We start from the raw sequence: 14,734 nt of genomic DNA on the forward strand, positions 1-14,734 counted from the left end.
AATATAGCTGCCCACACATATTTGTTGATGTGGTGGCAGCCCATCAGATTATATCTTTTGATCTGTTAGTGCCGCTCATCCTCTGTGTGCGAAATATGTATACATTTTGAGCCTCAATTTCTCAAAAACTACTGAACAGATTTATACCAGATCTAGCTTTCTGCACCACTTGATGTAATTACGCTGATCTGTTTGGGGTGTAACTATGTCTAATTATCCTATGGAAAAATGAAGGTGGAAAACGTGTTTTGCGACCCCTTACTTTTTCTCGGCCTCCGCTTGGTGGATCACCCCAAAACTTTCCAGGAAGAATCGAAGGTGAATGAGAATTTTTTTAAAAAAGTTTTGTGAAGATTTGTCAAACGATGATTATCAAACCAAACAGTCCATTTCTTGTGGAAATGTGGTCATAACCATAACTACCCCATGAGAAGAGGCACTGGGTGATGTGGCAGGTAACTGGGTAGGCCTATACTACCCTTGAGGGGATTCTTGTGGTGTCCAAGCTGAGTGCTCTGTGTGATGAGGCAAGATGCAGCAATCCAAGACTGATGAGAGCCAGTCAAGGACGAAAGATGCTTGAAGGAAAGTCATAATGCAACGAAGGAGAGGTCAACCACAGCATACACGGGCTGCCGCTCATTCAAATCTGATGCAGGGCCATACTCGGCAGCCATGTTGAAATGGTATGGTTTTGCTATAGCTTGTTAGGCCCTGCAACAAACAAGGTAATGGAAGGTCTGGGGTTTCTTTTGTTCCCGAGCGATTGCTAATCACTAAGAATAATTCAAGGTTGACTTCCACCACCTTATTATTTTGTGCCAAAGTACTCAAGCTATACCTCTGTGAGTAGGTGTAGGTCGGCCGAAACTGGCCTGGGGTTGCTTGTGTTCTTTTTTTAGAAGTGACCTGGCCTGCCTATTTTGGTTAAAATTTTCTTATTGAAATAGGACCATACTGATTTTCAGTTGACCGGTTCCCTGTCTACCGTGGCATGGTGGGTGAAAATGATAGACTGGAATGTATCCTTGATTAGTTGCCAGTGACTGAGATGAATTCAAGCTTTCCTTCCTCGCCGCCTTGTTTGCTGCTAGAAAAGAAATAATGCAGCTCTCAAGTGAGGAGAGTGGGACTCAGTGAAGCAAAATAACCTTAAAAATAGGGTCATAGAGACAAAAGGCTCCTGGGATCATAGAAGGTAAAGAGGAAAACTGTTTAAGCACAAAAGAAGTGCAAGTGAAGGGCAGGAAAGGTCTCTGAAAAGCAAGGCCAGAAACAGCCTAGAATTGGAGTCCAGGTGATAAAGGCACAGGGAAGAGCTATGATGAATACAAGGAAAAACGCTTACCCCGCTAATGGATCAGCAGCAAAGAGGCTTAGGGACTGCTGCTGAAGACATAGCATTGCTGAAATGTCATAATGTTTCTCTTTTTGTTGTAGAGGGTTCAATTATTAAACACACACAAATATATTTAAACTTACATGCCTAGTTAGTAAGTGTAACGTATCACCTGTGGATTCAGTAAAAAGCAGGGCAGAAGTCCGGGGATACACAGCACCCATCAACTATTTTCACAAGGTGGATGCCGTCCACCCTGCCAAGTAGTTGTGCTGCACTGTAATATGCTGAACTCGACTCAGTGTAATGTTTAAACACTGTGACACATTTAGCAACTCCTGCACATTGTCTGCTTTTCTTCTGAGCAGCAACTTCCAGGCAGCAGTGAGAGGGCTTAAATTTTGTTTTTCATCTGATATGAGCCCGAAGTTAAGTGGCCATCAGGTCTCCTTTTGTTCTCGCTGGAGCTATCTAAAGCCTCACACCTACCTGCAAATGCAATGGAGGTGAAACAAAGGCACACACAGCTTGTCACTTCACAGGTACTTCAGAGGCATGATTTTGACTTTGTCCCTATATATAGGAGAGATGAATGCACAGGAGAAATGTCATATGCTGGTCTGCTCCAGTATTTACACAAATAACAATTTAAATACAACTATTTTGTTTTATTTCTTTTATAGAGGTACTTATTGCAGTGCAGGGAGTCAAAGCACTTTACATCACATGTACTCCTTATAATAAATCATATAAGTTTAAATCTATGTACAGAATGTGTTACATAGAAAAGGTAGGGTTACAAGGTGTAGGAGTTGCATGCCCTTCATAGCTCACAACCCTATGTTCGAAGAATTACAGTTTATGAACGACAAGTAACAAAAGGATCTCTGTGTTAAAAGCAGTAGCCCACTTACCCATCTACATAACATAAAAATCTGTCATAATGTGTTTTGAAGGAGAAACATTAACTCTCTGTGCTACTTTGATTCAAAACTGGGACCAGACACAGCACGCATCTCTCCACCAAATGTGTTAACTACCAGAGTTATTTTACTAGTATTATTATTGCCTGAGATTTACGGGGCATACAAAGTTCTCTGCAGCAGCTGCCTTAACCCCATAAGATTTTTAAAAATGCAGTCTTTGCAAACAATTAAGCAGAAAAGTTTTTTGCCAAGTTTTTCCTTGTGTCAGTTTCTTTGTGACAGATATTTTAAAGAATAAATATTGAAATTGAGGCCAGATTTTGCGTCATGGTTGTGACATTTCTTTTGGCACAACCCAGACGCAAAATCTCATTTGTTAAATCTGGTAATTCACTCAAGTGTACTCCTTATAGACTGCTAAACATATGTGTGAGGTCTTAAGATCAGATGTCCCGTCTTGTGATGTCACTTCCTGTGAGGTTAAGGGTTTTAATGCCACTTCCTATGATGATACTGCGATGTGACACACCGTGATGTCACATGCTGTGGTTTCACGCTCCATGGTGTCACTTGTATAGTGTAACTTGGTTAGTTGCCTCCCTTCTATTTGTAGGACTTGTGCCTTGGTAGAAAGCATGCAACATACATTTCCTAGTCTTAATTTGTTTTCTAAAAACGTTTATAGAAACTGAACCCGAGGGACTGACAAAAGCAGAAAAGATCCGTCTACGGAGAGAAAAAGTTACTGAACTATTCAGCAAGAAATATGGTGAGTAATTGGTGATTTTGCCACATTTTTTCAGAACCGTATGGGCTTACTTTAAGTCGGTTAGTATAATATCAGGTGCTATTTAGCTATGCACTGGTTAATTGGACCAGGAACACTAGAACAGTGCCTAATTTGACAAATAACTGAAATAAGGACAGGGCCCAATTTCTTTCTTAAGAACCCAACACTGGCACCGCTGAATACAGTATTGCCAAAACCCAAGGCTATATAGTCATATCATCACCTTTTCTTTTTACACCACCATAATCTGACTTTCTCTTTATCCCATTCTTGCAGGTTCCTTTTCAACCCTGCTTAGCTCACTGTCACTTTTTCTGCTTCCTCTTTCGTTCCCCGTTTGCTGCCTTTCTTTTTCTCCAAGTCATTTGGATGACGAAACATAAGTTCCAGTTTAAAAAATGAAGTACTACAAAAAAGTGCCTCCCACCAACACAAATTATGTACCACACTCTACTAACTCCCATGTGATCGTGATTCAAAGCCTTTGTTGATGTTCTGTGGATAATTTGATCTGCACTTAACGTGTCTGCCCACCCCCAATGAACCTTATTTGCTATTTTGCCCATGAAATGCCAGGGTCTCTATTTTTATGTCGACTATTTGCTGGTGCTGTTTTAGAAATGTTCTCTCATTAATTGCTCTTTGTGTTTCATGTTTGGCCTGTTTGTAATGTTATCTTACCCTGCTGCGTGTAGTGAATCATTTGTTTAAGTTCTAAATGTTCCATATATACACAAAGCACAAAGATGTCCTTCATGGTGAGGCTATGCCAGCCTCGTGTTAAAATGGGTTATTTGATAAAGTCTGCGCTTGCCTCTGTCCTCAGTTTGTTATCTTTACTCTTATTAGAGTTATTTAATATCTAATTTTTGTTGTATCTTTGTGTAAACCAGGTGAGGCAATTGGTGTGAACCACCCAGTGAAAGTGCCATACAGAAAAATGTCAAGCCACCCTGGGTGTGTGGTGGTGGATGGAATGCCCTCGGGAATCACATTCAAAGCCCCCAGCTACCTGGACATAAGCTCCATGCGGCGGATTTTGGAATCCGCAGAATTTATCAAATTTACTGTTGTTAAGTAAGTGAGACTTTAGGTGTGAGTACATGGATGTGTTTGTAATCTGCAAGCCTCAAATGATAACTCAATGTGTCTTCAGTCACCGCATTCCAGTTACTGCGTAACCCCATCGCTTGAAAAGCTATATCTTAAGATGGTGCACACTCAACAGGCGAAGATTGTTCCACTAATAAACGTTGTATTTCATACACCAGGAAACTTCTTTAGTCCTGGCAAACATACCCAAAGTGCGTAAAATTTAATATAACAAAAAAGATAATATTGCCAAAGTCCTGATGTGTATATATCTGACTTTGCTTGTGATCATTGAATACAATCCTAGGCATAAGCACTCGTTTCTAGATACTAATATTAGTTCTTTTGCCATCACCCTACCACCACCTGCACTGGGAATTGATGTCCGGAATAAGCATATGCAAGGGTTTCTAGATATAAGGTACTAGTTGTGCCACAGGCACAGGGAGTGCCTGCAATGCACGGTCCCTCAGTGCCAGCAGTTTGCAACCAATATCAGTACTACTGCACTCACCTTGCCAAGACCTACACTGGATATAGATGCCAGGTCCAGGCATACGCAATTGTTTCTAGTTACTAAATGTGTCACTGGCACCGGCAGTGCCTGAAGTGCACAGTCCCTCAGTGCCAGCAGTTGCAACCAATATCAGTGCCACCGCTGTCACCTCGCCCCAACATACGCTGGACAGTTGTAGGGAAGTACCCTCTTTTTGGCATGGTTACCCCCACCTTTTGCCTGCTGTCAGAGAGCTTTGACTACCTTCACTGGGAGTCTGCTAACATGGACCCGAGTGATTGTGCTTTCTCCTCTCAATTTGCTTGCTTAGGACTTTGCACACCCCACAATTGGCATCCTGGTGCCCCCATATAAGTCCCTAGTATATGGTACTAAGGTATCAAAGGGATTGGGGCACCAGTGGTTCCCCCCCCGGGCTGCAGCATGTATTGTGCCACCCATGGGAGCCCATGCAAATTGTGTCTGCAGGCCTGCCATCGTAGCCTGCATGAAAAGGTGCATGTGCCCTTTCACCACAGGTCACTGCAAGTCACCCCTTATAGCCCAGAGGGCAGAGTGCAGGTATCTGTGTGTGAGGACACCCCTGCACGAGCAGAGGTGCCCCTACAAAGTCTAGCTCCATTACACTGGACTTAGTAAGTGCAGGAAAGCCATTTTACCGGTGGACTGGACACAGTTCACTATCTGTATCCACCTACATAATGGTAACTCCGAACCTGGGTGTGAGAAAACAGGGCTGATTGCAGAGGCCCCATAACTTTTTGCCCCCATTTTCCACTTTTTGCTGGTGTTTTCCTGACTTTAAAGGTGCCCTGGGTACTGCTAACCAGTCCCAGGGCCTGTGCTCTGTGTAAAATGGATATGCAAATTAGGCTAATTATAATTGGCTAAGTTAACCTACCTATAAGTCCCTAGTATATGGTAGGGCATGTAGGTTTAGGGACCACAGCATAGGTGGTGCACACCTAGGTGCATTGCTGAGGTGCCCAGTGTCATTTTAAAAGCAAGCCTGCCTTGCTGGCTGCTTTTAAATTAAAGTTATATGCAAATTCGACTTTGGAATTAAAGGTACTTCCAAAGTCTTAAACTACCTTATTTTTACATATAAGTCACCCCTAAGGTGTGCCCTATGTGCCCCTAGGGCTGGGTGCCATGTAACTATAAGCAGGGACTTTATAAAAATAGATTTATAAGCCCTGGTGAGGTAAAAACAGCCAAATTCGTTTTTCCATCATTGAAGTAAATGGCCTTCATAGGCTAGAATGGGCAGACTTTATTTTAAATTTTAAAGTCTCCTTAAATGTTACATACCAAGAATTTGGTATCAAATTGATTGTTGTAATAAATCCCACAACTTCCAGTTGTTGGATTTAATATAACTTGTCCAGGTAAAAAGTTTAGACTTTACCTAAAAAGTTGCCAATTTCAGCTCTGCATTGTTTTTGCTGCTGTGCTCTGATTGGCCAGCCTGCAGCAGCTTCTGCCAGGCTGCCTTGATGAGGTGTGAAGTGGCCAGACTTCACACAAAGGAATGTGCTTGGGGGAGAGAATCTCCCCTCAGCAGATGGTGAGGCAGGAAGGGGGAGGGCTGCCAAACTGGTCTTCAAAGGCAGAGAAGGACATTTGCAGCACCCAGCAACACCCCCACATCCTGCAACCCCAGACAGCTAGGTGCCCCCTTGATTAGATTAGGAGAGGGCAGTTGAGGGGTGTGTTTATGATTTTTAGCCACACCAGTGGGTGGGCTCAGCCAGATGTAACCTCCAAAAATCAGATTCATCCATGTTGGATTTTTAGAGACTGTTGCCTTCTGGGATGGATTTTTGCCACACTTCCCAGGAAGTGGTCATCACAGGGGGACGACCCTGTCCCTGATTGGAGAACCAGGGCCCCCCTGCTTTTCACCCAGGAGCAAGGATAAAACTGGCAGAGCTGCACCCACACCTCAGATCCCCTCCAGAATTCAACAAGAAAAGAACTTAAGGAGAAGAAGGACTGCCCTGCTGGACCCCTGGCCTGCACCTGGAACCTGCACTCAGAAGGACTGCACCAGCTGCACACTTGGGCTTCACCACAAGAAGGACTTTGCCTGGCTTCAACTGGTTCAAGGAGGGACTCCCTGTTTGCTACAGGTGAAAAATTGCTAAACCAGAGTCCCCTGCACCAACTCTTGAAGAAAGCGACCAGCTGACCACTGTCCAGTGGCCAAAAAGGAGTTTGCGCCAGGTGCATTCTGGGAGTTGAAGTCCGCACCCCCCAAGGACCATCACAGAACTTCTGGACCCTTGGGGTGAGCTGTGGACCCCAAAAGAACCTTAAAAGAACATCTGGGTGAAGCCCCAGAAGTTTGGAAAAGATTTGAGAATTTTTGGGAAAAAGCTCCAGAGAGGGACCGACCCGCCGCGGAAATTCTAGCCGGCTTGCCTCAACCGCGACCCGGCCTGACTTCGTGGTTCGTCCCGGTAAAGAAAAACATCCAAAAAAGAGACTAAGTCCGAATGTAAAAAGTTGACCGGGACCTCCCAGCCATCGTATCCGAGAAGGGCTCCATGGACGTCGGATCAAGATCCAGGTTTACCCCGGTCGAAGGATTTTCATCTCGAAAAAACGACTAAGTCCGAAGGTAAAAGTCTCCACCGAGGAAACCCACATCGCGTATCCGGACAAGGGCTCCAGGAGGTCGGATTCGACTGGCAGGTTCGTCCCGCTGAAGAAAAATCTTCAAAATAAAGACTAAGTCAGAAGGTAACTTTTTAACCGAGGCCTCCCGCGACCTGTAGCCGAGCAGGGCTCCATCGCGGTCGGCCTGAAAGTTTGACTTTGCCCCGGTCGAGGTGCAACCAGATGACCCGATTGGCGCTTTTTGTTTCTAAGCGCTAGAAAAGTAATAATTCTTTAAAAATTCATATCTCCGGTTCCCCTGAACCGATTTTAATCGTTTTTGTGTCATTTTAAAGATAAAAATATAAACTATTTTTATAAATTGGTTTTGGATTTTTAAACTGTTTCCTGTGTTTTATTTAATTACTGTTTTGTGATATTTGAATGCTTTACACTTTGTCTCCTAAGTTAAGCCTTGACGCTCGTTGCCAAGCTACCAAGGGTTGAGCTGGGATTAATTTACTGAGACCTAACTGTACCTATGTGGAGGTTAGTGGCTTGTTGCTAGGTGTAGGTACCTACCTGCCCTACCAATAACCCATTTTCCAACATAATTGGAAGCAGCGACGGGATCCTGTACTTGTGTTCAATATCACGTTACAGTTTTAGGTAAAACAAATTAAAAATCCTTTAAATTGTCCTAGTGCAAAAATTGTTTTTAATTTTTAATTTGGATTAATTTCAATTATTGAATTTTTGTAATTTTTCTAAATTCTTGTTTCCAATTTTTGCAAAAAGTTTTTGTTGACACAAAACTAGGGAACCATGGAGCTTGATCTGGCTAGCCTACCCACACTGACAGTAGTCCAGCTTAGGGGGTTGTGTATTGAAAGAGGGTTGCCTGCAACCACTGATCTCAGGAAGCAAATCCTGATCACATCCCTGACAGCATGGGCTGAGGCCCAAGAGGTAGAGTCAGAAGAAGCTCCAGAGGAGGGAGAAAGAAGGGAGGATGCAAGCTCTAACCACTCAGGGGAGGGAAGGCATCTGAGCCTAAGTGAGGATGAGGAAGAACGGTCCTCAGTAAACACAGTCACTAGGGGCAGATCCAAAGCTAGTGGTGGGAAGGGGGTCCTTTCAGGAGGAGAGAACCCATCCATCAGAGAAAGAGAGCTGGAGGCCCAGCTAGCATACATAGCTTTGGAAGCAGAGAAGCTGGCCCTAGAAAAGAAAAAGTGGGCATACAAAGAGAAAAGAGATGGAAGCAGCGATAAAGAAGCTGAGGTGTCCATAGGTGGGGGAGTTTGCCCCAGATTACCCAAGGGGGTAGTTCCTGCTTATGTAGAGGGGGATGACATAGATAAGTGGCTAGGGGCCTTTGAGAGGGCACTCCAAATGAGAAGGGTTAGGCCTCAATACTGGAGTTCCCTTTTGTGGGAGTTGGTCCCCAACTCAGGGAGGGATAGGCTTCTGACCTTAAGGGGGGAGGAGGCAGATTCATACCCTAGTATGAAGAGGTGCTTAGCCAAGAAGTTTGGTCTGACCCCAGAGCAATATAGAATGAAGTTCAGGGACACCCAGAAGGTCAGTACCCAGTCTTGGGTTGACTTTGTGGACATTTCACTAAAGGCACTAGAGGGCTGGATTATTGGTAACAAAGTAGATACTTATGAGGGGTTATACAATCTGATCATGAGAGAGCACATCTTGACCAATTGTACCCAAGAAAGGTTACGCCAGCATCTAGTGGACTCTAAGCATACCAACCCTAGAGAGCTAGGGGAGGCGGCTGATGAGTGGTTGAGAACCAGGGTGGTTGTCAAGTCCCAGGGGGGAGACTCCAAGAAGGGGGGGACAGGTCCCCAAAAACCTAAGGAGGGAGGTGGTAAGCCCACCACAGAGACTCCCTCTGTACCCCAGAACCCTAAGAAGGAGGAGAGTAAATCCCACTCCCACTCTGACAAGCAGAGACAGGGAGACCCAGGGTTAAAAAAACTCTTGGACAGTAGGGCTTGCTTTGACTGTCAGCAGACAGGTCACTTCAGAGGAGATGCAGCCTGTCCAAAGAAGGTGGTTAGCACTGGGCTGTCCAGTGTAGCCATAGAGGAGGATTCCTCAGATGATGAAGTCCTCCTAGCATTTAGCTGGGAGACAGGACCAGATGGTAAGCTGGTGATCCCTAAGGGTGGGAGTAGGCACTTCCACCACATTCAAGTGAATGGGATCCCTACCACTGGCCTGAGAGACACCTGTGCCAGTCACACTATAGTGAGTGACCGGTTTGTGACCCCAGACATGTATGTCCCAGGAAAGACAAAGAAAGTCAGGATAGCCACAGGGGAGGTCACCTCCAAACCTGTAGCCATAGTGCCCCTAGAGAGGGAGGGTATCCTTGACTGGATTAGGGTGGTAGTCAGTGCTGACCTTCCCCTAGATTGTATCCTGGGCAATGACCTCCCAGAGGTGAGTCTGGTCACAGATGGGGTGGTCGCCCAGGGCGCCCCCCCAACCCAAAGTCCTGGGGAGTCAGTCCCTACAGTTAGGAGACAGGGGTCCCCAAGAAAAGGAAAGAAGAAAAGGAAGGGTAGGCCACTCTTAAAGAGAGTTCCAGGGAGCCAAGGGCCTTCTGCCCCAGTAGGGGGGGAGCCCAGAGTTGGCACTGGTGAGGCCTCCCCTGACCCCAAGGAAGTCCTGAGTAGTCAGGCAGCTGTCCAGATGCAGGGTGTTGCCCCTGCACTGACAGAAGGGAGAGTGAAAGGAGGGTGTCTGCCACAGGAGGTGGTAGCCCCCCACTCTAGACAGCAAGAGGGGTGCCAGGACCCCAAAGTTGCCCCTAAAGCAGCTCAGCCACCTGTCAGTGGAGAGCTTAGGGTGTGGTTCTGGGTACTGACAGCTGTCAGTAGCCTCTGCTGGGTGCTAGCCTTCCTGGCAGCACTGTACTTGGCCTGGGAGGCAGACCCCAGGGCCAATGCCAAAGTAGGCCCCCTGACCCTATTGGTCATGCTGGGGTTGCTCAAGTGTTGGGTGACCTCTTTGGGTAAGCTAGGTGTTGCCCTAGCAAAGTTTGGAGTAGGGGAGGTGGGCACCTCACTACCCAAGTTGGCAGAGAGAAAGGAGGAAGACCCCCCTAGAGGAAAGTTTCAGTTTGAGTTGGGTCCTTTGATTGTTGGGATGGCTTCACTACCCATAGGGAGTGACCCTGACAGGAGGATATAAGGCATAGTAGGCCCTGCAAAGGGACAGCCAGTTTTCTTCACTGTCTTCCTCGCCTAACAAGCCAGATGACTCTCACAGGGTTGGGCTGAGTCTCCTGGGCGTGTGGGCTGGGGGGGGGGGGTTGTGTGAGAAAACAGGGCTGATTGCAGAGGCCCCATAACTTTTTGCCCCCATTTTCCACTTTTTGCTGGTGTTTTCCTGACTTTAAAGGTGCCCTGGGTACTGCTAACCAGTCCCAGGGCCTGTGCTCTGTGTAAAATGGATATGCAAATTAGGCTAATTATAATTGGCTAAGTTAACCTACCTATAAGTCCCTAGTATATGGTAGGGCATGTAGGTTTAGGGACCACAGCATAGGTGGTGCACACCTAGGTGCATTGCTGAGGTGCCCAGTGTCATTTTAAAAGCAAGCCTGCCTTGCTGGCTGCTTTTAAATTAAAGTTATATGCAAATTCGACTTTGGAATTAAAGGTACTTCCAAAGTCTTAAACTACCTTATTTTTACATATAAGTCACCCCTAAGGTGTGCCCTATGTGCCCCTAGGGCTGGGTGCCATGTAACTATAAGCAGGGACTTTATAAAAATAGATTTATAAGCCCTGGTGAGGTAAAAACAGCCAAATTCGTTTTTCCCTCATTGAAGTAAATGGCCTTCATAGGCTAGAATGGGCAGACTTTATTTTAAATTTTAAAGTCTCCTTAAATGTTACATACCAAGAATTTGGTATCAAATTGATTGTTGTAATAAATCCCACAACTTCCAGTTGTTGGATTTAATATAACTTGTCCAGGTAAAAAGTTTAGACTTTACCTAAAAAGTTGCCAATTTCAGCTCTGCATTGTTTTTGCTGCTGTGCTCTGATTGGCCAGCCTGCAGCAGCTTCTGCCAGGCTGCCTTGATGAGGTGTGAAGTGGCCAGACTTCACACAAAGGAATGTGCTTGGGGGAGAGAATCTCCCCTCAGCAGATGGTGAGGCAGGAAGGGGGAGGGCTGCCAAACTGGTCTTCAAAGGCAGAGAAGGACATTTGCAGCACCCAGCAACACCCCCACATCCTGCAACCCCAGACAGCTAGGTGCCCCCTTGATTAGATTAGGAGAGGGCAGGAGAGGGGTGTGTTTATGATTTTTAGCCACACCAGTGGGTGGGCTCAGCCAGATGTAACCTCCAAAAATCAGATTCATCCATGTTGGATTTTTAGAGACTGTTGCCTTCTGGGATGGATTTTTGCCACACTTCCCAGGAAGTGGTCATCACAGGGGGACGACCCTGTCCCTGATTGGAGAACCAGGGCCCCACTGCTTTTCACCCAGGAGCAAGGATAAAACTGGCAGACCTGCACCCACACCTCAGATCCCCTCCAGAATTCAACAAGAAAAGAACTTAAGGAGAAGAAGGACTGCACCAGCTGCACACTTGGGCTTCACCACAAGAAGGACTTTGCCTGGCTTCAACTGGTTCAAGGAGGGACTCCCTGTTTGCTACAGGTGAAAAATTGCTAAACCAGAGTCCCCTGCACCAACTCTTGAAGAAAGCGACCAGCTGACCACTGTCCAGTGGCCAAAAAGGAGTTTGCGCCAGGTGCATTCTGGGAGTTGAAGTCCGCACCCCCCAAGGACCATCACAGAACTTCTGGACCCTTGGGGTGAGCTGTGGACCCCAAAAGAACCTTAAAAGAACATCTGGGTGAAGCCCCAGAAGTTTGGAAAAGATTTGAGAATTTTTGGAAAAAAGCTCCAGAGAGGGACCGACCCGCCGCGGAAATTCTAGCCGGCTTGCCTCAACCGCGACCCGGCCTGACTTCGTGGTTCGTCCCGGTAAAGAAAAACATCCAAAAAAGAGACTAAGTCCGAACGTAAAAAGTTGACCGGGACCTCCCAGCCATCGTACCCGAGAAGGGCTCCATGGACGTCGGATCAAGATCCAGGTTTACCCCGGTCGAAGGATTTTCATCTCGAAAAAACGACTAAGTCCGAAGGTAAAAGTCTCCACCGAGGAAACCCACATCGCGTATCCGGACAAGGGCTCCAGGAGATCGGATTCGACTGGCAGGTTCGTCCCGCTGAAGAAAAATCTTCAAAATAAAGACTAAGTCAGAAGGTAACTTTTTAACCGAGGCCTCCCGCGACCTGTGTCCGAGCAGGGCTCCATCGCGGTCGGCCTGAAAGTTTGACTTTGCCCCGGTCGAGGTGCAACCAGATGACCCGATTGGCGCTTTTTGTTTCTAAGCGCTAGAAAAGTAATAATTCTTTAAAAATTCATATCTCCGGTTCCCCTGAACCGATTTTAATCGTTTTTGTGTCATTTTAAAGATAAAAATATAAACTATTTTTATAAATTGGTTTTGGATTTTTAAACTGTTTCCTGTGTTTATTTAATTACTGTTTTGTGATATTTGAATGCTTTACACTTTGTCTCCTAAGTTAAGCCTTGACGCTCGTTGCCAAGCTACCAAGGGTTGAGCTGGGATTAATTTACTGAGACCTAACTGTACCTATGTGGAGGTTAGTGGCTTGTTGCTAGGTGTAGGTACCTACCTGCCCTACCAATAACCCATTTTCCAACACTGGGCATGTTTGGTATCAAACATGGGTAGGAAAGTACCATCTTGCCTGGCATGTTACCCCCATATTTCACTGTATATATGTTGTTTTAGTATGTGCCCTGTATGTGTTCCCTGTGTGATGCCTAACTGTCTCACTGAGGCTCTGCTAACCAGAACCTCAGTGGTTATGCTCTCTCTGCTTTCCAAATTTGTAACTAACAGGCTAGTGACTAAATTTACCAATTCACATTGGCATACTGGTACACCTATATAATTCCCTACTATATGGTACTGAGGTACCCAGGGTATTGGGGTTCCAGGAGATCCCTATGGGCTGCAGCATTCCTTTTGCCACCCATAGGGAGCTCTGACAATTCTTACACAGGTCTGCCAGTGCAGCCTGAGTGAAATAACGTCCACGCTATTTCACAGCCATTTACCACTGCACTTAAGTAACTTATAAGTCACCTATATGTCTAACCTTCACCTAGTGAAGGTTGGGTGCAAAGTTACTTAGTGTGTGGGCACCCTGGCACTAGCCAAGGTGCCCCCACATCGTTCAGGGCAAATTCCCCGGACTTTGTGAGTGCGGGGACACCACTACACGCATGCACTGTACATAGGTCACTACCTATGTACAGCGTCACAATGGTAACTCCGAACATGGCCATGTAACATGTCTTAGATCATGGAATTGTCACCCCAATGCCATTCTGGCATTGGGGGTGACAATTCCATGATCCCCCGGGTCTCTAGCACAGAACCCGGGTACTGCCAAACTGCCTTTCCGGGGTCTCCACTGCAGCTGCTGCTGCTGCCACCCCTCAGACAGGTTTCTGCTCTCCTGGGGTCCAGGCAGCCCTGGCCAAGGAAGGCAGAACAAAGGACTTCCTCTGAGAGAGGGTGTAACACCCTCTCCCTTTGGAAATAGGTGTGAGGGCTGGGGAGGAGTATCCTCCCCCAGCCTCTGGAAATGCTTTGATGGGCACAGATGGTGCCCATCTCTGCATAAGCCAGTCTACACTAGTTCAGGGATCCCCCAGCCCTGCTCTGGCGTGGAACTGGACAAAGGAAAGGGGAGTGACCACTCCACTGACCTGCACCTCCCAGTGGAGGTGCCCAGAGCTCCTCCAGTGTGTCCCAGACCTCTGCCATCTTGGAAACAGAGGTGTTTGTGGCACACTGGACTGCTCTGAGTGGCCAGTGCTAGCAGGTGACGTCAGAGGCTTCTTCTGATAGGCTCTTACCTCTCTTGGTAGCCAATCCTCCTTCCTAGGTAGCCAAACCTCCTTTTCTGGCTATTTAGGGTCTCTGCTTTGGGGATCTCACCAGATAACGAATGCAAGAGCTCACCAGAGTTCCTCTGCATCTCCCTCTTCACCTTCTGCTAAAGGATCGACCGCTGACTGCTCAGGGCGCCTGCAAAACCGCAACAAAGTAGCAAGACGACTACTAGCAACCTTGTATCTCTTCATCCTGCTGGCTTTCTCGACTGTTCCCAGGTGGTGCATGCTCTGGGGGTAGCCTGCCTCCTCTCTGCACCAGGAGCTCTGAAGAAATCTCCTGTGGGTCGACGGAATCTTCCCCCTGCAACCGCAGGCACCAAAAGACTGCATCACTGGTCCTCTGGGTCCCCTCTCAGCACGACGAGCGTGGTCCCTGGAACACAGCAACTCTGTCCAAGTGACTCCCACAGTCCAGTGACTCTT

The 14,734-nt window shown here is 46.6% G+C and overlaps 1 protein-coding gene across 2 annotated transcripts in view; it reads left to right on the forward strand.

The window, feature by feature from the left end:
* The window catches only part of GTF2I (general transcription factor IIi), a 1,115,084-nt gene that overhangs the window by 1,041,397 nt on the left and 58,953 nt on the right, over positions 1 to 14,734 (forward strand). For both annotated transcript variants that reach the window (XM_069226909.1, XM_069226910.1), the window contains 2 exons: positions 2,951 to 3,034; positions 3,949 to 4,132. In XM_069226909.1, coding sequence (XP_069083010.1) covers positions 2,951 to 3,034; positions 3,949 to 4,132 — 268 coding nt within the window. The remainder of the gene's footprint in view (positions 1 to 2,950; positions 3,035 to 3,948; positions 4,133 to 14,734) is intronic.

This window comes from Pleurodeles waltl, chromosome 3_2 (assembly GCF_031143425.1).
Source record: "Pleurodeles waltl isolate 20211129_DDA chromosome 3_2, aPleWal1.hap1.20221129, whole genome shotgun sequence".
Taxonomy (NCBI): domain Eukaryota; kingdom Metazoa; phylum Chordata; class Amphibia; order Caudata; family Salamandridae; genus Pleurodeles; species Pleurodeles waltl.